A 25,654-nucleotide genomic window follows, 5' to 3' on the forward strand; every position below is an offset into this window, starting at 1 on the left:
ATCCAAATCAAAACCTCAATGAGATACCACCTCACATCAGTCGGAATGGCTAAAATTAACAAGTCAGGAAACGACAGATGTTGGCGGGGATGCGGAGAAAGGGGAACCCTCCTACGCTGTTGGTGGGAATGCAAGCTGGTGCAACCACTCTGAAAAACAGTATGGAGGTTCCTCAAAAAGTTGAAAATAGAGCTACTATACGACCCAGCAATTGCACTACTGGGTATTTACCCCAAAGATACAAATGTAGGGATCCGAAGGGGTACGTGCACCCCAATGTTTATAGCAGCAATGTCCACAATAGCCAAACTGTGGAAAGAGCCAAGATGTCCATTGACAGATGAATGGATAAAGAAGATGTGGTATATGTATATATACAATGGAATATTATGCAGCCATCAAAAGGAATGAGATCTTGCCCTTTGCAATGACGTGGATGGAACTGGAGGGGGTTATGCTGAGCGAAATAAGTCAAAAAGAGAAAGACATGTATCATATGACCTCACTGATATGAGGAATTCTTCATCTCAGTAAACAAACTGAGGGTTGCTGGAGTGGGGGGTGGGGTGGAAGGGATGGGGTGGCTGGGTGATAGACATCGGGGAGGGTATGTGCTATGGTGAGCACTGTGAATTGTGCAAGACTGTTGAATCACAGATCTGTACCTCTGAAACAAATAATGCAATATATGTTAAGAAAAAAAGAAGAAGAAGATAGTAGGAGGGGAAGAATGAAGGGGGCAAAATCGGAGGGGAGACGAACCATGAGAGACGATGGACTCTGAAAAACAAACTGAGGGTTCTAGAGGGGAGGGGGGTGGGAGGATGGGTTAGCCTGGTGATGGGTATTAAAGAGGGCACGTTCTGCATGGAGCATGGAGTGTTACGCACAAACAATGAATCGTGGAACACTACAACAAAAACTAATGATGTAATGTATGGTGATTAACATAACAATAAAAAAGTTTAAAAAAAAGCAATCAGAGTTCTGCCCCTGAAAAAGGAGTACATACTGCATAATTCCATTTACATAAAATTCTAGAAAATTCAAACTCAACTCTAGTGACAGAAAGCAGCTCAGTGGTCACCTGGAATGGGGCTGAATGCAGGGATAACAAAGGGGCACAAAGAAACTTTTGGGCATGTGGATCTGTTCATTATTGTGATTGTGGTGATGGTTTTACAGATGTGTATATATATATAATAATTTATCAGGTTGTACACTTTAAAGATGTGCAATTTACGTATGTCAATTACACCTCAATGAAGCTGTAAAAAATATTAGCCATTAATATCAGGTAAAAAATTAAAATAAATACATGCATCATACACAAAAATAAAAATGATGATATCTCATTGTGGTGAGTGATGAAGAAGTCAATCCCGTCTGTAAAAACTTCTGGCTCTGGTGAGAGAGCTATTCGTGGTCTCTAAGAATGAAGCCAGAGCCAAATCATTGTATTAGAGAAGATAGAAGATGGGGTCAAGAAGGAGAATGTACACTAATCCAGGAGTGAGGGAAGAGCTCAGGGAAGAAGCCAACAATCCAAATGAACCCCGAAGAAGTCAAACTGAGCGAGGAAGAAGGAATGAATGCCAGAGAGACTGAAGAGTCTGAACAAATGCACAGATTTGGGTATGCTTTGGGGCGGGGCTCAAGAGCAGTATCACCTCCCCTAGATAGCATATGTTTTGCTGTATGGATATTCAGATCTGTAGTCATATTACTAATCAGATAAAATAGTTTCTTTCTTAACGTGAGCCCCATTTGAGTGTCCTCATTCTTTGCAGGACCCTTTTATAAGCACTTCGCTGTTATGTTGCAAGCACTGCGGTGTCTACTCATATATCCATAGACCCAGTGCCTGGGGAAGTTCTTTTTAAACTGAAGGTCCTTTCAAGACAGTTAAGTCTTGAAAAACTAGTGCTCCTTTTGGCTCGGAAGGTACACTTGTAGCGTCCTTGAAGTACTCAAAGCCTTTTCATATAAAGTTTATTTTCTCAGTCATATAAGAATCACAGGTTCAAATAAAATACCTACAACATACAGGAAGAAGGGAAAAACTCCCACAGTCACGCCGCACTAACCATCACTGTTAACATTTTGGCATTTACTTTGAGGCTTGTTTTTTTTTTTTAAGATTTAAGATTTAAGAGAGCGAGAGAGAGCACGAGCGAGAGAGCCTGTGCACAAGCGGGGGGCGGGGCAGAGGGAGTGGAAGAAGTAGGCTCCCCGCTGAGCACGAAGCTGGAAGTGGGGCTTGATCCCAGGACCCAGAGATCCTGACCTGAACCCAAGGCAGACGCTTAACCGACGGAGCCACCCAGGCGCCCCTACTTTGAGGCTTTTAATGCACTTTTAACACAGGGGTGACTAAGATATTTATGTTGTTGTTTCTTGCGAAGAGTATTTTTTGGTCCATAAAGCTAATTAATTAGCTGGGTGTATTTCTACTTTATATCTGGGAATTACATCTGCTCAAGTAAAGGAATTTATCAGTTATTTACATTATTAAGAGATGGCCTGCCACTCTCACACGGATGCTTGTCTGATGGATAAAGGACAAAAATTAAAGCAGTGTCAGTTACAGACGGCATTCACCAATAACTTATTCAATAGTATTCAATAGTAACTATATTAATATGCTCCTTTTTAAATCAGCTAATGGAAAGTTAAGTGTTAGCAGGGCCTGTTCCCAGATTGAACAAGAGTCATCAGCTTCCTGGTAGTCAACTTTTGTGTTGAAGAGGGTTTTCAATGGGAATGTGTGCATTTGATGAATGCTAATTACATGCTTCCAAATCTTCTTTAGCCAATCCCGTTTGCAGCTGTTATCCAAGTTATTTTATAAACGTCTGAAACAGCTGTCAACATTCTGAGGGGGAAGCTCTTCAATCAATGAATTGACAGAAATGCAATACTTAGATTTTTCTGAGCAGAAGGCACAAGAACATCATATACATCTATTTAGCGATGTAGCCAGCAATGAAAGGAAACGATTGACACTGCTACTGTGTTTTAAAATGTTGAAGAAAATTTTCATGCTCATGGGCATGGAAAGTACATCATAAGAGCGCCCTACTTGGGGGGAGACCCACAAAGTCAAATGGGATGTTTGAGTGTCCTAAGGATACAAGCAATGCAATCTTATTTCCTATCAATAAGAACGCTTCTAGTGGTGTATAACAACATTGTAAATCATATTTTAATTAAAATTTTAGTACTCGTTGATGTTATTTGTTTATTGTCTCAATAAAACATTTTTAACAGATGACATCTGGACATTTTGCTTAATTTCTCTCTCATTTTTTTCTCTATAAAATTCTTTAGTAAATCTAATTGTCAAGAAATGCATCAGACTGACAGCTCTGGAAAATGAAGCCTTTTATTCAGGCTCAGAATCTGTGTATTTAGAAAAGCACTAGCTTCATGCTCCTCTTGGCCTCAATTTCTTACTGAGACTTGAAGACTCAGGTCACTTTTAACCTTCAGGTCGCATTTGCTTCCTTGCTAAGGTTACAGTCTTCAGGGGGAAAATGAGCATCGGGTATAGAAGTGCTTTCTGGAGCCTCATGTGTCAGAAAGATTGAAGCCCACTCTGCCTTTCCACCTGCAACTGGTCCAAAATGATTCTTGAACTATCATGACCTATTTAAAAGTAACCCAATGTTTTGTTTGCATGAGTGGAAGAGAAATCCTGTTGCCCTAACTTTTCATGGAACTATGTCCCTGCATGGGCATGTAGTAATTTTTCATGCGAGAAACCAAAGAATATAATTAGGATGTGTAAGTTTGCAAAAGTCTGCCTGGTTAAGTGATGCTGGCAGAATACGTATACTCATCTCTGCAAATTTGATACTGATGATCACATATATGAAAATATTTTGCTATTGGTGCAGTTCCCTAATAGATGAATACATCAGCAGTCATGGCATGATAGTCCTGGGCAGTTTTTAAAAACACACAATATAATCTTTTAACTTTCAAATGATTAAACATAGATGGTCCTCTTTGTTGACCCTGGAATTTCTTCAGCATTGCAGAATAAAAGTTGGTTTGTTTCTTTCTAATCTATGTTTCACTCTCTCTTAGTTTCTCTTTCCTCTCTTAACTAACCTACTTCTGGGGTTAGTTACAATGGAGCCACCAGAAGCATATATTGAGACAAAGATAAGCGTGCAAATGATTTATTCTGGAACTGCTCCCAGGAGAAACTAATAAGGGACAGGGGAAGCAAGAAAGGGAAAGGGAAAAGGCAAGCAAGGGTATGATCTCAGGCAAAGTTTGCTGAAGAGAAGAACTAGCCTGACCTGGCAGGGGAACTGGGTTACAAGTTTTCCTCAGTTTATCCCAATTGCAGGCAAGAGAGCTGGGCTTTCATTGGCTGCATCAGTCAGCCATTGGCTAGGGGCTTCCCTGAGAAGGCAAGACCTCCCAGGCATTTCCTGCTTTCTGTACTTGTGCCCAAAGTGACTTCAGCAGACCTTGGGCAGACCTCCAAAGAAAGAGACAGGTGTGGACAATTACAAGCAAAAGCCTACAGAAGCCAAAGGAGGGGTGCATAAGAATAAAAGAGATTCAACTGAATCTGGCTGAGCCCCAACAGTGTCCAATACACATAGGAACATTAGACAATATCCTGGAATTGTAAAGTGAGGACAGTGCTCATTCAGAAATCATGAGCTTCATCCTGAAAGAGTACAAAAATGTCTGAGCAGTCATATTTGGAGTAGCATGCTCACTGTCACAAGAGAAAGAAAGCATAGAGCAGAGATTCCTGTGCTCATTAGAATCACATGTGAGCTTTTGGAACTCCCAAAGCCCAGGACATACCCCGGACCATTCAAGCACAATCTCTGGGCCTAGGGCCAGACAGCAGTGTTTTTTCAACATGCAGTCAATGTAAAGAAACTTTGGCATAGAATATGGTCTCAATATTGATGGCACTTGCAAAAGGATGTCCGTTGCCTTTCCTAAAACGGCTTTTGTTCACAGTCTATAAAAAAAAAAAAACAAGCAAACACAGAAAAATCTGCTCCTTAATATGATACCATGTTAGTAGGAAAATGTCTTGCTTTGGGCGAAGATATCAGACAATTTGCCTATTAATATGTTATTTGGTATTTATTTAAAAATTGTTTAATTGGTGCAGGGACAAGCTATTCAGAGTTTTGCAGTAATCTACAGGGAAACATTTTATTGTCTTAAAAATACAAAACAAAGAGAACTATTTTAAGAAATAAAAAGAAAGCCACCTTTTATCTTATAAAAATAAAGGGAGGATTCTGGGGAGATGGCAGAGCAGGGAGCACTAGGAATCTGTCTCCCCACCTAGACAGTAATTGTACTGGCAGATTCTGTCTGCTATCACTATTTTGGAACTCTGGAGTCTATTGAAGGCTTACTACTTCCAGGGGAAGTAAATTTTCTGGATGGTAAATTGCACTTAATTTCAGTCAATTTCATTGTAGCAACTACCCATCTCCCATCCTCTGGCCCCACAATAGACAGCTGTGCACATGTTTCAGGAGCAGCTTGCATACAGCTTGAGGGGGCCAGGGTGGATAATAAGGACTCTGCCTCCAAATATCAGGGATCTGCGCTCTGATCGCTGATTGCTGTTTCTGATCACAGCAGAACAGGCGCAGAGTGCAGACACAGAGAGGCATTGTTGTCTTCATCCCTCCACTGTTGCAAGCCTCTTCTCTTCAGGCTGAAATGACTGTCAGAGGATTTAAAGGGCCAGTGTCTTTTAAAATTTTCTTTTGTTCCCCCCCCCCACCCCATTTCCTCCTTTGGGAGCCAGATAGTTAAGCTCTAGGATATTCAAAAGCAACCACATATATGGTGGGGAATTTAGAAAGTCATCATGCATACCCAGGGAAAAGTGCAGGCTCAGAAAAAAATTTGAGAAGACCTTTAGTTTATACCTCAGGCTGATCCCCAGCACAGAGCAGCCTACAACAATAAAAAAATAAAAGCAAAAACCAAAATCAGCAAACCCCGGGAAAAGGGAGAATCTGCTTTCCAGAGTTACCTCAGTATTTTATTCAAATACCCAGTTTTCAATAAAACAAAACCACAAGGCATTCAATGAAACAGAAAAGTGTGGCTCATTTCAAGGGGGGATAAAGACAACAAAAACTGTCCCTGAGAAAGACCACATGACGGGCCTACTAGACAAAGACTCTAAAACATCTGTTTTAAAGATGTTCAAAGAACTAATGGCAGACATGGAGAAAATAAAGAAAACGATGTGTAAACAAAATGAAAATAACAAAAAAGAGATCTGAAAACCTAAAAAAAGAAAGAACAGAAATTCTGGAGCTGAGAAGTACAATAACTGAAACGAAAAATTCACTAGAGGGATTCAGAGGCAGATTTGAGCAGGCAGAAGAAAGAATCAGTGAGCGTCAATATGGAAAAATGGAAAATATCAAGTCTAAGGAAAGAAAAAAAGATTGAAGAGAAGTGAACAGAGGCTAAGGGACTGATGGGACACCATAAGCCAGTCAGCATACACATTGTGGGCATCTCAAAAGAGAGAAAAGAGAGAAAGGGGAAGAGAGATTATTTAAAAAAATAATGGGCCCCAATTCCCCAAATGTAATGAAAGACATAAATATAGACTAGAAGTTCAATGAACTCCACGCAGAACAAACTCGAAGGGACCCACACCAAGACACATTGCAATCAAGCTGTTGAAAGCCAAAGATGAAGAGAGAATCTTGACAACAGCAAGAGAAGTGGCTCTTAACAAAGAAGAATCCTCAATAGAATCACCGGCAGACTTGTCTTCAGAAACTTTGGAACCAGAGGCAGTGGGCTGATGTATTCAAAGTGCTGAAAGAAAAAATCGTTGATCAAGAATCCTAGATTCAGCAAAACTGTCCTTCAGAAATGAGGGAGGTATTAAGACATTCCCAGATAAACAAAAGCTGAGGGAGTTCATCACCACTAGACTTGCCCTATGAAAAATTCGAAAAGGAATCCTGCAGGTTGAAATGCTTGGACACCAGACAAGTCAAAGCCATATGAAGAAGTAAAGATCACAGTGAAGTGAAATACATGGGCAATTATAAAAGCTAGTATTAATGTAATTTTGATTGGTAATTCCACTTTTTGTTCTCTGCAGGATTTAAGACACAAATATATTTTAAAAGTTATTAGTCTAAAAGCTAGTATTACTTTAACTTTGGTTTATAACTCTATATTTTGTTTTGTGCATAATGGAAGAGACTAATACATAAAAAATACAATTTTAGTTTATGTTTTGGACACATAATGCATAAAGATGTAATTTTGTGACATTGATAACTGAAAGTGGTGGGGATGGAGCTGTATAGGAGAAGTTTTCTGTGTTATTGAAGTTAAGCTGGTATAGATTCAAATTAAAGTGTTACGACTTTGTGATGTCAAGTGTAATCCTCATGGTAATCACAAAGAAAATATGGAATATACAAAAGGAAATGAGAAGGAAATTAATACATTTCACCATGAAAACATCAACTAAACACATAAAAAAGATAGTAATGTGGGCAACAATGAGAGACAAAAAGTGATAAGGCATATAGAAAACAGATAGCAAAGTGACAGAGGTAAGTCCTTCCTCCTCAGTAATTACTTTAAATGTAAATGGATTAAACTCTACAGTCAAAAGACAGAGATTGACAGTATAGCTTTAAAAATATGATACAACTATATGCTGTCTACAAGAGACTTGCTTTAGATCAAAGACACAAATAGGTTGAAAGTGAATGTGTGGAAAAAGATATTCTGTGCAAATAGTAACCACATAGTGGCATTATTCACAATAGAAAGAATGTGGAAGCAACCTAAGTGTCTATTGGCAGATAAAGCCATAATAAAAATCTGGTACATTCATAAAATGGAATGTTTTCAGCCTTAAAAAAAGAAAAGAAATTCTGGCATAGGCTACAACATGGATTAATGTTGAGGACATTATGCTAAGTGAGATAAGCAGGTCACTAAAAGGCATATATGTCAGACTCCACTTTTATAAGTTTCCTTAAGTCATCAAATTAATAAGGACAGAAAAGAGAATGGTGGTTGTTAGGGTTTGGGAGAGGGGAGAATGTTTTTCTATAGGTTCACAGTTTCCGGTTTGCAAGATGAAAAGAGTTCTGGAGATGGACGCTGGTGATGGTCACACAACAGTGCAGATGTACTGGACCATACACTTCAAAAAGTTAAGATGGTAAATATTATGATATATGTATGTTACCACAAAGAGAAAAAAAGAGAGATGTTAATATCAAGCTATGAGAGAAAGGGTTTATGTGGAAAGGATTATAAGTCAAAGAAGGAAAATGGCAAGGAAAAAATAGAAGAGATATCTCAGCCAATTGTTTTTCTAAATCCTTACTTATTCACTCTTACTATGAACTTGGAGTATAAGCTTGAATCCTGGCCAAGGGAGTAGTCATGAAACCTGGATACCAATATTTAGGGCAAATTAGTGTTTGCAGTCATGAAATTATTTCAAAAATCATTAAAGGATTTTTTCACATTATTCAGGGTATTTTGATTCTGTGTGTGTGTGTGTGTGTGTGTGTGTGTGTGTGTGTGAATAAATTAAGAACATCTACGAAATTTAAGAGGCAATTCCATTTTCACAACCAATCTACCTAGATAACGTTTTATTTTTCCTTTGAAGTATTTTATTTTCATAGTGTTAATAGGTATTTTTTTTCTTTCTAAAGATCAAATAACACTTTTCCAATGTTAATATGTGCTTTTAACACTTAAAATATGCAAGCCAGTGTATCCAAACTTGACAGTTCCTGGTATGCTTAAACGCTAATTAGATTGCTGTGAGAATCAAATGAGGTAAAATATATAACAACCCTTGAAAAATATAAATTATTGAATAAAGTTAAGGTATACATTTTGGTATAGATAAGGTTATAAGTCTAGTTTTGGAGAAAGACAAATCTTACAAAGTAGAAATTTGTAAAATAAAACATGGAGTTGTGTGTAATGTGCAATCCATTCACTTTAATTCCTAAAGGTGCTGAACTTTGGGTACCTCAATTAAATAATCATTACAATAACTAATTTATGGAGATATGTACACACTGGGTCTGCATGCAAAAGATAATGGAGATGTGTGGATAGAAAATGAAGCATCAGTGAAGTTTTTTAGGAAATGAAAAAATCAGGGTTTCTAATATAAGGAATAGAAAATAAGTTAAAAAAAAAAAAACCCAAGTATTATGAATATGAAATAAAGGAGAGAAGCATTTGCCAAGAAACTGGCAGTTCTCCTTATCCTTCATCCCAAATCACAGACACAAAGCCACATGGAGGACATGCTATTTGGAAAACTGATCTGATGATCATTATTTTCTAACTCATCATGTTGTGCTTGCCTTGCTTCAAGGTCTAAGATGCCACTTTCTAAGGTTAGAAGGAAGGCATTTTCTGAGGGGTAAAAATCATCAATGGTCCTTTTCTGTGTGATAAAAGTAGAAATGGACCCAATGGGCAACCACACTGTTACTGTAATGGCCAGTAAACTTATGCTGAGCTACCCAGGCATCAAAATAAATGTAGTTGACAGTATAAAGAGAAGGTGCACCCAAAGGTGTTCACAAATTCTCAATTTGTACACCTCCTTAACTTAGGAAAAGGAAATCAAATGACAGAATTATCAAAGACATCTATCTGACATCAAACAAAAATTGGAGAACAATCTGTATATGAACCTTGACCCCTGAAGGATGGTGGTGATAGGGAAAAAAAAAAAAGGCAAGTTTATGTTTCATGTAATCATTCATTTAACCAACAAGCATTTATTGATTGCCTAGTATTGTGCCAGGCACAGTCCAGCTGAGGATACACCATGAACGAAACAGACATGGACCCTGCGCTCAAGGGATTTGACAAGGACTTCAGATTCATCTCATGTAAGCATCTACTGGAGCCTTAAACCCCATATTGTAATATCCCTATTAAGTGGTTGTTGCAAAAACCGTGGATTAGCTTGCTCAACATCCCTTCTAATTTCCTTCCTTCGACCAACATGTATATTCCAGGTCCTGGGTACTGTCTGAAAAACTGCTAGGAGTAGTGCAGTGAGCAAAACAATTAAAAAATTACTTTTCTCCTGTTCTGCTAAAGCAGGAAAGTTAAAGACTCCCCTGCAGCTTGAGTTCCAGGTACGGTTTAGTTTCTGCTGATCAGAGGTATCCATCTGAGACTGAATTTGTAACTGGTTTAAGTGGGAAAAGATGAGCAGAGCATGAGGCATATTCAGTTGGCTGGTGCACATAGTAGCTGTGTAGTCCTCAGGGAGATGTTCCTCAAAGTGCAGCTGTGGCTTGATCCACTGCCCCTTTCAATGATTTTTTTGAATACCTGGTAATAAATCCTTCCTCTTGAAACCAGCTAAGAGTGGATACCATTGCCTGAAATGGAACACACACTGACACAGTGTTTTTAACCCAAAACTTGTACCTACTGTTGTCTAGAAGGAATCCCTCCCTGCTGCTGGGAAGCTGCAAATCTACAATACGTGTGTGTGTGTGTGTGATTATGGACACACAAAAGACAGAAGATCAAAACTAAAGTTTTGTTTCTTTTCTCACATTCTCTCTTTCCAACCATAGGCCAAATGTATTTTTAAAAAATCTGGAAGTCGTGCTACCTCGTACTATCAATTCTACCTTCTCTGGCATAACTGCATGAGTTGTTGAATTCTTAAATTGAACTCTTGATTCTGACTACATAAAGAAACACATTGCCCTGACTGGATAAGAAGGTTTAAGTAATACGAATATTTGACAAGGGCGTGCCTTGAGGTCAGCCACCTATGTCGAAAAAGTGCTAGACAAATATATATAAGATGACAGGAAATCATGGATTGACCACAGAAGCATAAATATTTGTAAGTTTCAAAGGTCATTAAGAATGCAACTCTAAAAGCTTGGTTTGAAAACTGATAGGCTTATTTCAGGAATCTGTATTTCCCAGGATAAAATGTTCCTTTGAGTCTAAAGTCAAGTTAACACCATGCAGGTGTTTACAATCTAATCATAGCAAACTATTCATAAAGAGATGAGATAGTTTAATCAGACACTAGGCTGTGATATGCTTCTTGCAATTGGACACAATTTCAGATTTCAGATATGATACTTGATTTTGGAAAACAGTTGGAAAATGGGCCAGCAATGTGTCTTCAGTGGAAATCAGAAAGGGGGCATGCAAATGCTTAAGCATCATTTAAGGATAGTGAAGAATAATTTTTAATCACCTGATTTGATAAATTGAGATAGAAAATTCTACTTGGTAGGTATTATAAAATGGTATATAATTGCTTTCAGAGAGGGTTTGGAAGTGGTTCTGCATAATGGTAAAGAAATGAGTTAGATGGTTTTCTTATTTTGATTTGCAGCTCTATAAAACATTTAGGAAATAAAACCATCTTGATCCATTTGGCAGGAAGTAATGTTTTCCTTCTCAAACTCCCAAATTACTTAGCAATTCTTTCATGACTATATCACAATCTTTCTAGAATGATCATATTTGTGTAAATATCTTTTTCCCCTTATAAGTTTATAAGCTCCTGAAAGACAGGTATCATATTAATACTCAGATGGTTCCTGTCACAGAACATTGCAAAATAGGTATCAATAAATACTGGGTGATAAAGACACAATAGTTTTTGTTTAGATTGAATTTCTTACTTCAATTCCTAAAGTACTAAATTTCCACTTTTCAGCTGGGCAGTGAAGTCAGCAGAGACACTAGGCGGGTTTATCTACGTCTCCAAATTATAAAATAACCAGTTCCTTAGTTGGCCCTTCTGGAAGAATCCTTTGAGCCCTAGGGCCCCAGCATTTCTAGCTATCTTTGAGTCTGCAAAATCTGAATAGTTCTGGGGTTCATGTTTATATCAGGAAACATTTTTCAAGTTCATGTGTGTCGCAGTCATGGTGGGCAGTGCAGAAGGCAGGATGGAATAAGAACATGTGTGGGAACAGCCTGAAGTGGGACCCCAAGAGTGGAGGGGACATGGTGAGTGGAGGGTATGGAGGGTATGTGGTCAACCTAGAGTATCCACATTTATACTTCACACACACACACACACACACACACATACACACACACACCACTGTGCAGACAAAGAAAACGTATCTGAAGGGCAGCCAATTTTTGACTACTAAAGAGCAACTTAGAAGTATTCTCATGTCCTTACACAGGAGATGGGATGGGTGAGAAGTCTGAGAGCGGCAGGCAGAATTACGTGGGGTTGGATGCTAACACAAGAGGACAAGGGAACTGGGTCCCAGGAGAGAATGGTTAACAGCAAGCAGATACAATGTATAAAGGGGTAAGTGGGGATTCTAAAGACACCCTGGTTAACTAACTCAGTTCTCCTGGGACTGGACATAATATGAAAGTGTGGTTAGGTGAGTGTCTTCCGGTGCCATGTTGCTTGGCTCCATGCCTTCCTAGCTGTGGCACCCTATGCAAGTTACTTAACACACCCACACTTCAACTTCCTTATCTCTAATACGAGGATAATAACAGTGTCTCCCTCATAAGGGTGGTGTTATGATTCAATGAGGCAAAACTTAGAACAGCCCTCAGTGACTGCCATACAATGTTATATAATGCTCTTTCAATTAATATTTTGTGTGTGTTCACTTGCATATGCTGTATAATTTATACAACTCTCTTCCATATTTCTTGGAATTATATCTCATGGTCCATCTAAATGCATACGCTTTCTCAGAGATGCTAGAAATATGTTGCTCTTACCTTCACTTCCTCAAAAGCGTAAGAATGAAGATTATACTTCAGAACATCTCTTTTTTCCAGGCCCAGATGACAATCTTCTACTTATTTACATTTTCAGCCTGCATCAAATTCTTCCCCACAATGCACTTTTTAAATCGCCTCCCTGCTGTGTAAAGTGGCACCTCCTCTCTTTGTCCTAAAATAGTCTCTTCATGCCTCAAGAAGTTTATTTTGGCTCTAGTGTTCTGGAATTTGATTATTAACTCTGTATTTATTTTAGCCAGGCCCTCACTGATTTTATTGATTTCAATTATATTCTTTCTTAACTTTTTTTTTGCTCTGAAATCCTTGTATCTTGACTATATCCAATCTATAATCTTGGCTATTTAGCTCCCCTTTTCTAGATCTTCTTTACTTCTGTTCAGGGCTCATCACAAGGGAATCCTGTATCGAGCCAAATCCATGCCAAGGGAGGGCATGGATGAAAGAAATACCCATAATGTCATAGAACATTTTGTACGCACTACTATTCCTAGTAGGGAAACCACTTATAATTCCACCACCCAATCAGAGTAACTACTTCTACTGTCTACATGCACTTAAAAAAATGACTTAATCTATGCAAAATAATTACAAATATGGTCAAGAAGACACTGGCCCTAAGCACACTGCCCCTGAAACTATGTATGTTGGAAATCATTTTCAATGCACAGCAAATGGTGTGATCGATCCACCTTTATGTTCCATGTAAATTTGTTTTATTTTTGATAACGAAGCCTGGAGAAATGATTCTTGAAGCATCATAACAGCACTGACTGACAGCTCCCTAAGTTCTGTGTCTTTTATAGCAAGCATAATTGACAGCTCGTAGGTAAAGAGCATATGTAGATGGATTGGGTCCACATTGAACACAGTGGGGGAAAATACCAAAGAAGGTATTTGTTCTATTTGTTATTAATTAAAATCCAATTAATATTGCAAAATATATGCATTTGGGGAGAATAGATTTACTTGTAGGCTGAGACAGATTCAGTTTTTAAACTGTTACAGAAGCTTCATATATAGCGATAATGTACTAAAATTACCTCTCATAAATATTTTTACACTTCAGTGAAATTTGCATTACTCATTTCCTTACTCCACATACACTGCTTATTTAGCTGGTCTAGATAATAAAAGCATTCTAAGTTGTAGATTTAAATTTCACTGAAGTTGTGTGGGCACCTGCCTGGGTAGGTTAAGTTAAAAGTCTGCCCCCATTAAAAACAAGAATCCTGCAATGCCGCTTCTAGCTATATACCCAAAAGAATTGAAAGCAGGGATTGAAATAAATACTTGTGCACTCATGTTCATAGCACCATTATTCACAATAGCCAGGAGGTGGAAATAACTCATGTGTCCCTCGATGGATGGATGGATAAACCAAATGTGGAACAACGAAACAATGGAACAACGGAATATTATTGATCCTTAAAAAGGAATGAAATCCTGAAACATGCTACCAGATGGATGAAACTTGAAAACGTTATGCTAAGTAAAATAAGCCAGGCCTAAACGGACAAATATTTTGTGATTGCCCTTATCTGTGGTACTTAAAATAGTCAAATTCATAATGACAGAAAGTAGGATGGTGGTTACCAGGGATTGGGAAGAGGGTGATTGGGAGGTGTTTAATGGGGACAGAATTTCAGTTTGGGAAGATTGACACATTCTGGAGATGGATGGGGATGACGGTGGCACAACAATGTGAACACTCTTAATGCCACTGAACTATACACTTACAAAGTGTTAAAATGGTAAACTTTATGTTGTGTATTTTTTAACCACACATGCACACAAAAGACACGTATGAATCTGCACGGTCAGACCAGATGGTAAGATGAAAGAGTATCAACACCTGATGAAATGTAATGGAATCTGACCTTAGCAAGAACTGTGAATGATTTGGAAGGCTTTATGCTGGGTCTCACTCAGAGATGTAGTAGGTCTGGACTGGGACCCCAAAATTTGCATTTCTAACGAATTCCCAGGTGTGTTTGTTATCTATTGCTGCATAACAAATGAACCCATATTTTAGTGGCTTGAAAGAACGTACATTTATTATCTCATAATTTCTGTGACCCAGGAGTCTGAGATTTGTGGTTCTGGCTCAGGATCTCTCATGAGGTTGTAATCAAGCTGTTGACTGGGGGCTGAAGTCAAATGAAGACTTGGATGGAGGACCCACTTTTAGGATGGCTCACTCCCACCATTGTTAGCTAGAGACTTTAGTTCCTCCCTAGGCAGATCTCTCGGTATGGCTGTCTGACCACATGGCATCTGAGTTCCCCAGAGTGGGTGCTTCACGAGACAGAGAGCAAGCAGGAAGCCAGCATTTGTGACTAGTTCTAAAGTCTAATCTTGAGAGACAGGTCATTAAATCCAGCTCATATTCAAAAGGAAGGGCTCCACCTTTTAAAAGGAAGAGTACTGGGGCACCTGGGTGGCTCAGTTGGTTAAGCATCTGCCTTCAGCTTGGGTCATGATCCCAGGGTCCTGGGATCGAGTCCCGCATCAGGCTCCCTGCTCAGCGGGGAGTCTGCTTCTCCCTCTGCCCCTCTTCTCACTCATGCTCTCTCTTGTGCTCTCTCTCCCTCAAATAAATAAAATCTTAAAAAAAAAAAAGGAGTACCAAAAAATTGTAGACATTTTAAAAAAACAATATACTGGGTTTATTCTTGAGGCTGCTGTAAGAAAGTGCCATAAACTGGGTGACTTAAACAACAGAAATTTATTGTCTCACAATTCTGGAGGCTGGAAGGCTAAGATCAAGGTGTTAGTAGAGCTAGTTTCTTCTGAGGCCTGTGAGGGAAAATTTGTTCCTGATCTCTTTCCTTGCTTCTGGTAGCCTCACGTGTTGCATGGCTTACAGCTTACGGATGGTCATCTTCTTCCTGTGTCTTTACATTGTTTTCTCTTTGTACATGTCTATCTCTAAATCAAAATTTCCCTATAATATTGTCATTTTGGATCAGGACCCACTCCACTGATCTATTTTTTACCTGATTACCTCTAGATAACCCTTATTTCCAAATAAGTTCATGTTATGAGGTACTGGGTGTTAGGACATCAACATCTTCTGAATTGGATATAATTTAACACACAATATAATCAGGTAATGCTGAGGTTCCTGCTCTGGGGATCATACTTTTGAGAATCACTGGTCTAATCCACCCCTTGGTTACACTAATGAGAAATGGAGGTTTTCCATAAGCTAAATGAACTACTGAGTGTCAAAGAGTGAGTTTATGGCAGAGTTCAGACGATAACACATATTTCTTGATCTACACTCAGTGCACTTTCCATGAACCACAGAGTGTTTGGTCATCTTTGACCCAAAGTTCTCTGAGGAGCTCAGTTATCTGTGGGCCCATGAAGCCTTTGTGCTTTTTCTAGGTTATGGTTTTTCACTCTGACTCACAAAACTCTGTAGTTCCAGGAATCCTTTAAAGGGGTGTGTGTGTGTGTGTGAATTTTTTGGAAACTACATCATTCATCATTAAGTTATCTACACAGGGAAGGAGAAAAGAGAGGGTAGGGGATGAAGAGGAGATAATGAAGGAGAGAAGAGAAAGGAAATGGGGTGTGAGAAATACAGAAAAAAGAAATAACCGTTGTACCAATTTACACTCCTGCCATAACCTGCCATATCTCCCAGTGTGAGTCACGGTGGGAGGTGAGATGAAATCAGCTGTACCTGTTATATGTACCTATATTTTTAGAAATTCAAGGATAAAATGAACACCTATATATCCACCAGTTATCTAAAGACAAAGAACATTGGCAGGAGCACTGACACCTCCATATGCCCTGTTCACAGCACCCTCTCCCTCCTTCCTGGGTTATTTACTATTCCCAAGATGGTGTTGATCATGCTCTTGTTTTTCTTTATGGTTTTACTACAGAGGGATAGATCCTTAAACAATATGTTGCTTCGTTTTACCTGGTTTTGAACTTCATGTAAATGGAATCAGACTAGGTAAGCATATGTGACTTCCTTTTTTTCCTCTACCTGGTGATTATTGTGTGGTTGTGATTCATTCATTGACGTCCATCCATCCTCAGATCAATAGATAGGTTACTTTTGTTGTTACAAAAAAAATAATGTTATGAACATTCTTATGTTTGTGTCCTGATGTGTGTCTGCTCCTTGGTGAGTTAGCCACAGAGACTACACGAGGTAGAGTTGCCTGAGATCATGGGAATCTTTCCAAAGCTGTGTCTCCCAGAGCAGGGGTAAGCAGCTTCCTTTTATTAGGGTTTGGGATGAATATTCAGAGGGGGATGCATCACATGCAATGGTCAGGCATAGAGTTACACATTCCCACTCAGAAAACATGCCTATACATATGTTGTATGTCATGCCAATGAGGCTTATGTCCCTCTCAGGGTGGGGATTTTAACATTATAATGAAGCTCAGACACTTTATGATTCATCTGCACAGGTGTCTGCCCTGGGGGGTCATATTCAAATGTTTTTTTCTTGTTCCAGCAATTCGTTAGTTTCTAAAAGATAATATTTATAGTTAGGCAGAAGCTTCTAGGAGTTCCTCAGTTCAGGGGTCTCACTGATGATGACGATAAATGTCTTCTGGTACACTGTGCAAGAATTTCTGCAGGGTATATACCTAGGATTGTAACTGATGGATTGTAGGGTGTACTCCCCTTAACGTCATGGATTGGTTGCTTGATTTCAGGAGAGCTGAACTAGTATACTCCCACCAGAAGCATCTAGAAGTTATTGCTATCTCATGTCTCAGCAGCACTTGTTAGTTCAACATTTTGACTACAAGCTGACTTTAGAACTAAACCCTCACATTAGATGTGACCCCACCATATTGGACTTTGGGGACTTTATGATCCTTGTGCCTAGGATGCCTGATGCCTCTGACATAGTAGGTGCTCAGTAAATGAGAGGAAAATTAAATGAATCTAAGCTTTAGCTGTATGGTAAAACTACATTTTTTTTTCATATTTTAAATGTTTATTAGCACATTCCTGATCCCAATCTTTCCTTCTGACTCCAAATTATGTACCTAATGTCAACCTATAGTGGTATATTTGTTCCAAACTCAAAGGCTACACAGGAAATTTCATGCAGCAGTCCAAGTGTTGCCCCTAGAGGTGGGAAATGTATTACATTCACTTTACTGTAATCTAATGAAAGATTGTAACATGAATTTTAGAGAAAAAAAAAATAGAAACCTCTACAATTCCTAACCTTAATTTCCAAACTTATTTAGTTCTTATATGTTCCAAAAATTTTAAAGAAATAGTAAAAATTCTGCTTTCACATACTTATTTGGTTGTTTTCTTTTTAATTAAATACCCACAATTAAGTTAAAAACACTTTTGTGACAATGTGTAGGAACTGCTGTCTAAAGGCATCTATTTTAATGAGCTATAAAGTTTTGGTTCCCAAATCCTGGTTTGTGAACCTCTGCCAATTTCTGATGAAAGTTTTACTAGCCTAAAAGGTAGTAACAGAACAACAGAGTGAGTTTTCAATACAGTGAAGTGCATTCCATTTAAAGGAACACTTTTTTTTTTTCTGGGATTATGTCATTTCTACCTTTTTAATGACTAAATGTGTTTTAAGAAATGATGGTGTATGTATTTGCTTGACAACTTTGTGTGTTTGTGTTTTAATTTTACTGATCCTTCCATTCTAAATGTTTGGAAACCCTTTCAGAGCGGCTTTCTGCATCATTTAAAATGTATTTTGTAGAAAGCACCCTGGGAGTTACTCTCAAGGGCACACAAGTCTCAGAAAGCAAGGTGTACTCATTTCTATTCCATGACGGTGCATTTAATTCTGATTGGGTTTCAAGTTAAGGCTTAGCGCTAACACTACGCGGAGAGGCGCGTAAACATGGCTAAGACTGTTTCATCCTCACCTGTGAATGGTTTAGCCCGCGCGTTACACAATTAAACAATAGGAGTGTGAGCGCCATGGAAGGTAGAGTGGGCTGGCAGTTGCTGGAGGGAGGTGGAGACCCTGGACCCTGAAAATGTGGAAAGGTAGAGAGAAGGGGAAACCCATAGTAGAAAGACATATAGGAGGCAAGGCTTGGGGTCCATTCTGGCGTGAGCAAAGAGAGCAGCCTCCGCGTTGGAGTGTGATGAAGTCAGACTGCAGGAGGTGCGGGGGAGCGGCGCGGGTTCTGCGGTTCAGGGAGAGCCAGCTCGAGGTGCAGCGCTGGGCAAGGGAAGGAAGGGTTGGTTAAAGAGCCACGTGGAAGTCATACCAAGACTTAGACAACAACAGAATTCAGCAGCTGTAGAAGGCGAAAGAGGCCACGAGGTACAGCTTGGAGCTTCAGCTTGGGGCTACTACGAACTAGGGGTGGAGTCGGACACGCCCCGGGGGCTCACACACCCAACCAGCGACGAGCCGCCCCGGACCGCGGAACACGCCCCCTGCTTCTTCCGGGCAGCCCCCGGAACCTAGCTCCCACCGGCGCCTGCGCAGGCCTCAGGCCCCGCCCCTTCGCCCTCTTGCCCCGGTCTCCGGCAGCCAATATGGCGGCTCCCTGTGTGTCTTGCGGCGCAGCGGCTCCCTACCGGCTTTTTCTCGGAGGTAGGGTTAGCCTCGCCCGGAGACAAGGCGTCTGGAAAGCAGCGGCTGCTGAGTTGCAGACAGGTGCTGGATTCCAGGTAAGGGAGAAGTGGAAGCACTGGTCCATGTAGCGCCAAGATGTGGAGCCGGCGCCGCTACCTTCCCCTGGCGTTTCGCGTGCCCTCAGACGGGGACTTAAGGGTCTGGGGTATCTAGTAGAGGTCTGAGGTTGAGAGAGGAGGAATGGGTATTGGTTTGCAGCGGCCACTTGAGGTTGTTTCTGGTTTTCGCAGGTGCAGTGAGGGAGGAAGTTATCTGCAGACGGAACTAGAGCGACCCCCCCCCTTCCTTAAGTTGGCTGCCAAGCTAAGGGGAGTCCGTGCCTTAGGTGTGGTGTAGGGTCCGGTCCTTCCCGCTTGCTCCACGGTCCAGTGGGGAGGAATGCCGCGCCAGAGGAGGTGAATGAGAACTGGACTCCTGCAGTAGTCTGGAAGACTTAATGGAGAAAGTCACAGTGGATAGGTTTGATAGTGACTTTAAAAGTGCCTTGCATCTGTGCAGTTTCTGTTTTCTTAATTTTCCCGACACCTTGTCTCTGGAGAGATGGAAACCAGAACTTGTACTTCTCCTTTACTCCTGAGGGCGGTGAGAAGCCAAGATTCTAGCTTCACGGGACTCAGTTGGATGATGGTGCCATTTGCTGACATGGGATTTCAAAAGGAGGGAAAAGTTTTGAGAGGGAAGAAAACGAGTTTAGTTTTGGATATAATTGTGTTTATTATACATTTATAATTGGGATGTCCAAGTGGAGATTTCTAGTAGGCCCAAAGATTGACAGGTTTATTGTTCAAGAAGAAATCTGATTTACAAGTCCTCTGTTAATTTGTAGATGTTAATCAAGGCCTTGGAAGTGAATTCAGACACCTAGTGAAGGTGTCCTGAATTGGAATAAATAGAGGGACAGGGCCCTGAAGGAAACAGTCAAGGAAGAGCCTCCCGGAGATTGAGAATGAACTGCCAAAGTTCATTCAATGAACCAGACAGTGTGGTGTTATGGAAAACAGGTGAATGTTTTAAGTAGGGAAAGTGATAAACAAGTACCAAATATTGCAAAGAAGTCAAATATTATGAAATAAAAACTATTGAGAAAAGGAATGCTGTATATTTTTAATCATCTTTTATATTTTAACCTAAATCAACTAGTCCATCTATTCATTTACCCATCATTTATTTTTTAATACTTTTTTTTAAAGATTTTATTTATTTGAGAGAGAGAGCATGAGCATAGGGAAGGGCAGAGAGAGAGGGAGAAGCAGACTCTTGGCTGAGCGGGAAGCACTCAGCAGGGGAGCCCTACTTGGGGCTCCATCCCAGGATCCTGAGATCATGGCCTGAGCCAAAACCAAGAGTGGGATGCTTAACTGACCGAGTCACCCGGGTGCCCCTTAATACTTTATCATTGGAAAATATGTTGGAAAATTTTATTTTTTCATGCATCTATTTTGAGTATATTTTCCCTGTATATGCTTAGTTAGCTATAAAAGGGGCTATAGCATATAGAATGTTTTTATTGCTGACACTTTAAGTGTGTGTGTGGAGGGAGGGCTGCTAACTTTCTCTCCCTCCCTCAAACTCCAGAATCTATGTATCCTCTGTCTTTCTCTATGTTCTTTTTATCATATGCATCCATATGTGTCAGTGGTAATAGTTGATGCACACTTATTTTGTTTCCACTTTCTTACCATTAATAAAATGTTCGGTAAACATCCTGTAATAATTCTTAGGTACTGTTGCTTTTATTTGTGTAGGAGAGAGTTCCAGTTGGGAGTTTATTGCTACAAAGTATGTGTACATCTTACATTTGAATAGATATTTCCACATAGCTTTCCAGGAAGGCAGTAGCAATCCACACTCCATCATTGATGTATGAGAGTGCCCCTTTTCCTACTCCATCATTGATGTATGAGAGTGCCCCTTTTCCTACTGGCATTAGGTATTTTTTTCAGTAAGATGAGTGAACAGTGATGTTTTTCTTGCTACTTTAATTTTCATCTCCCTGACTTGAAATAAAGCTTTTTTCCCTTCCATATGGCAAATGTTTACTGAGCACTTTACTTGAGCCAGGCACTGTGAAGTAAACAAATCATGATCAAATAATTACCAGACAGTACTGACCCTTAGTACTCTCTAGGGATGATCCTGAGATTGCCCAATCCCCAAATTCCTTAGTATTGTCACAGTTTATGTTTTACCACACAGAGTGCAACTCACATATAAGCTGAAAGACTTAACTGACCCCAGTCAGACCCTTACTATTACCATATATATGGTTAAAGACATTTATAAAGCTTTTTTTTTTTTCTGGCACAGAGCTTGTCTGTCTTAAATATTAATACTCCTTCACTTCCATCTCTAACATTAATAGTTATATTTTTCTCAGGCCCACCTGGGTGGCTCAGTCAGTTGGACATCCAACTAGATTTGGGCTCAGGTCATGATATCAGGGTCATGAGATCAAGCCCTGCCTGAGACTCTGCGCTGGGGGTGGAGCCTGTTTAGGATTCTCTCTCTCTCCCTCTGCCCCCCACTCCCGCGCACACACGCACACTCTCTTTCTCACTCTTTCAGAAAAAAACATACATTTTTCTTAGGGGCCATGTTTCATAAAACAATGGAATAATAATCAAATACATCTCATACAGGGTATTTTTGCATTTTGTTTATATGTATAAGTGTGTCCTAGGTGATCTAAATAGTAGTTATTACTGTGGGTCACAGAAAAGTGAGAAATACTGATGCCACATGGAAAAAGAAACAAGTTCTTTAACCTGTGACTCCTGTGTGTTCAGTTGGGACCCTCATTAGCAGACTTCCTCTTGTGTACCAGTCTTGTGGTATACATGTTTCGTATTAATGCCGCTATAATTGCAAATATCTAAGTGTACCAAATTTGGGATGGAGGAGGGAATCTTATTTGTGAATGGCAAAACCTCAGGTTATAAACCCCTGAATATCAGGGACCTACACACAGTTTACCATAAGGTTTACAGAGATAAATACAGAAGAGCACAGAAATGCAGTGTCTAATGCAAATGAGTTGAAATGGGTAGAGTGGTGGGCGGCTTCTCAAAGGAGATGATAAGAGTCTTCAGGAGCAATTAGGAGTTACATGAAAAAAGAGAGGTATTCTGTTCTATGATGATGTTAATAGGTACAGAAGAGACAGATGTACAGAGTCAGTGGATCTGGCAACAACAACTAATTGGTTATAGCAGTTATAATTGGTATAATAATTGGTGCAAGAATGGTGAGAGATGGGGAAGTTTGACAGGGCCCAGATTATGATTTGTTTTGCTATACTAAGGTACTTGAATTTTTTTTTTTTTTAATCTTTCACTAATGAACATTGCACTGGCATTATAAGCAATTGACAGTCATGGTGTACTACAAAGGTTACCCAGATTTTCTTAAATCCTCTGTCAGTATGATGTAAGAATGCTAATTTAGCTTTTTGAAATATTTATGACTTTTTAAAAAAGATTTATTTTTTTATATATATAGAGAGAGAAAGTGTGTGTGAGCGGAGGGAGAGGAAGAGAGAGAATCCTCAAGTAGATTCCCCCCTCCCCCTGATGAGCACAGAGCCTGACATGGGGCTCGATCTCAGGACCCTGAGATCATAACCTGAGCGAAACCAAGAGTTGAATGCTTAACCGACTGAACCACCCAGGCGCCCCTGATTTTTTTTTTTTTTAAGATTTTGTTTTTAAGTAATCTCTACACCCAACATGGGGCTTGAACTTACATCCCCGAGATCAAGAGTTGCACGCTCTACTGACTGAGCCAGCCAGGTGCCCCTGTGACTTTTATAATAAGGAAAAGCAGTAGACCAGTTTTCTATTTTGAAAGCTAATATTACCAATTATCAATGATATGTCCTCTTAATTTTATTTTCTACTGAACACTTAGTGCTTAAACTTTCTGTGTTCACTGAGTCAGTACACCCCTTGTTAAATTGGACTGTCTGCCAAAGAATGATCAATGGCATTTGGTGGCTTAGCCCTTGTGTATTTTGATTTTATTGTAAAAACATTGTTGTTCTTGTCTTAAATATCTGTTCTTCTCTCATCTTATGGGCTCCTAGGAGCTTATAATGTCCTGTATTTATCATAGCATCCAGTTGGTTTATGATGGGGTCTTAATAAAGTTTACTGATAAATTTCTTAAAAACTCTTTGAAATTAAAACTTGACTTGCATTTGTATCAAATGCTGTCTGCAGCTCTGTAAATTAGTTACGTTTTCCCCTAGGTAACTTCTGAATTTTTTAAAAATCCCATTTTATTAGCAATGGAAATTAAAACTCCTTTAATGGGATAAGTTTTTTCTTTTGAGATCTCATCCTGTCCTTTTAAGGATAGATTTAGTGTACTAAATCTACTTGTATTATGCTTCATTGTTTTAAGTAGGATGATAAATTAGTTATTTATTGCTGCATAACAAGTTACCCCCAAATTTAGCAGCTTAAAACAGCAGACGTTTGTTATATCATGGTTTCTGTGCATCAGGATTGCAGGCACAGTTTTACTGGGTTTTCCATCAGAGTCTCCCATAACGTAGCAGTCCAGGTGTTGGCTGTGGCTCCAGTAGTCTCAAGGCTGGAGGGTGGAAATCTACCTCCCCATTTGCTTATTGTGTGTGGGTGCTAGCAGGATTCATCTCCTGCCAGGCTATTGGACTGCGTGGAGGCCACCCTCAGTTCTTGTCATGTGGGTCTCTGGAGGGCAGCTCACCACATCTGGCTTCCATCAGGTTGATCAAGAGAGGGGGAAAAAGAGGGAAGACAGTCTTTTTGTAACATGATCTTAAAGGTGACATTCTATCGCTTTCATAGTATTCTATTCATCAGAAGCAAGTTACTCAAGCAAGTTACAGAAGCCCACACTCAAGGGGAGGGGATTGAACAACAGGATGAATACCAGCGGTAGAATCACTGGGAGCCATCTTGGAAGCTATCTGCAACTATGAAAGACCCACATTTACTTCTTTTTTATTAACTAAGTGTCTTGTGTGTTTAGGTCTTTCCCCTACAGCTGGTTTGTAAACCTCTTGAGAAAATAGCATAACCTTTGTATACCTACTCTGATGCCTAGTACAGTGCCCACAGATACCTCCTAGATGCTCACTGATCATTTCCTGAATTTAAACTTGTTAAGAGTTCTTATGTATAGGGATATGTGCATGTGTACATGTGTGTATGCACATGTGTATACATGTGAACACCTGCCACACTCCTTTTTGCCAGATAGATTAGTAACTTTAAGAAAACTGCAGTTTGACCATGCTTCATGTTTCCTTCTCTCAGTATGGCAATGTTCTCTTTTTTTTTTTTTTTAATTTTTTTATTGTTATGTTAATCCCAACAATGTTCTCGTTTTAACACCACTCAAGTCTGCTTGACAGTTATTTCTGTTAAAATTCAGTAGATAGCGTGGCCCATAGTAGTTGCTTAAATTTGTTAAAAGAACTTGTAAAATAGTTTACTTTTGAGAATTTTATTATGAAAAATAAAGCATGTTCAGTCAGGCATTTACAAAAATAGAATACTATAATGAATGCTGTGTATATATGTTAACCGGCTTCAACAGTTATTAATGTTTTCACAGTCCTGTTTCATCTGTCTCCCTACCTTTTTTTCTGTAAGCTTTTATGTAAATCTCAGGCTTCCCATTATATTACTTATGTATATACTTGAATGTGCATCTCTAACAGGTAGATTTTAAAAGAAAAAAACAAAACAAAACATGGGGGCACCTAGGTGGCTCAGTCCATTAAGCATCTGCCTTCGCTCGGGTCCTGATCTCAGGGTCCTGGGATCGAGCCCCGCATTGGGCTCCCTGCTCAGTGGGAAGTCTGTTCTCCCTCTCCCTCTGCCCCAGCCCTCCACTCGTGCTCTGTCTCTCTTCTCTCAAATGAATAAATAAATCTTTAAAAAAACAAACATAAGCTTCCATGCTCCTATGCACATATCTGACAGAATGAACAGTAATTTTAATATCATCTGATACCATATTCAAATTTCCCTGGTTGTCCCAGCAATAATTTTTTATAGCTGGTTTGTTTAAAGCACAATTCAAACAAAGCCCCTATATTTTATTTGATTGGTAAGTATGTTAAGGCTCTAAATTTATAAGATTGTGTAAAGAAAATAAATGGTGAATTTTGCTTAAGTAGTGTAGTAGATTTCCTTGTTTAACCTTTTAATTGTCCATTTCCCTTTCAGCAGGGCACTC

The 25,654-nt window shown here is 39.5% G+C and overlaps 1 protein-coding gene across 1 annotated transcript in view; it reads left to right on the forward strand.

Annotated features, from left to right (window-relative positions):
• The first annotated feature begins 19,303 nt into the window (after nucleotides 1-19,303).
• The window catches only part of MRPS9 (mitochondrial ribosomal protein S9), a 61,644-nt gene continuing 55,293 nt past the window's right edge, over nucleotides 19,304-25,654 (forward strand). Inside the window, exon 1 of the mRNA XM_021680282.1 lies at nucleotides 19,304-19,461. Coding sequence (XP_021535957.1) covers nucleotides 19,327-19,461 — 135 coding nt within the window. The 5' untranslated portion in view covers nucleotides 19,304-19,326. The remainder of the gene's footprint in view (nucleotides 19,462-25,654) is intronic.

This window comes from Neomonachus schauinslandi, chromosome 10 (assembly GCF_002201575.2).
Source record: "Neomonachus schauinslandi chromosome 10, ASM220157v2, whole genome shotgun sequence".
In the NCBI taxonomy this organism is placed as follows: domain Eukaryota; kingdom Metazoa; phylum Chordata; class Mammalia; order Carnivora; family Phocidae; genus Neomonachus; species Neomonachus schauinslandi.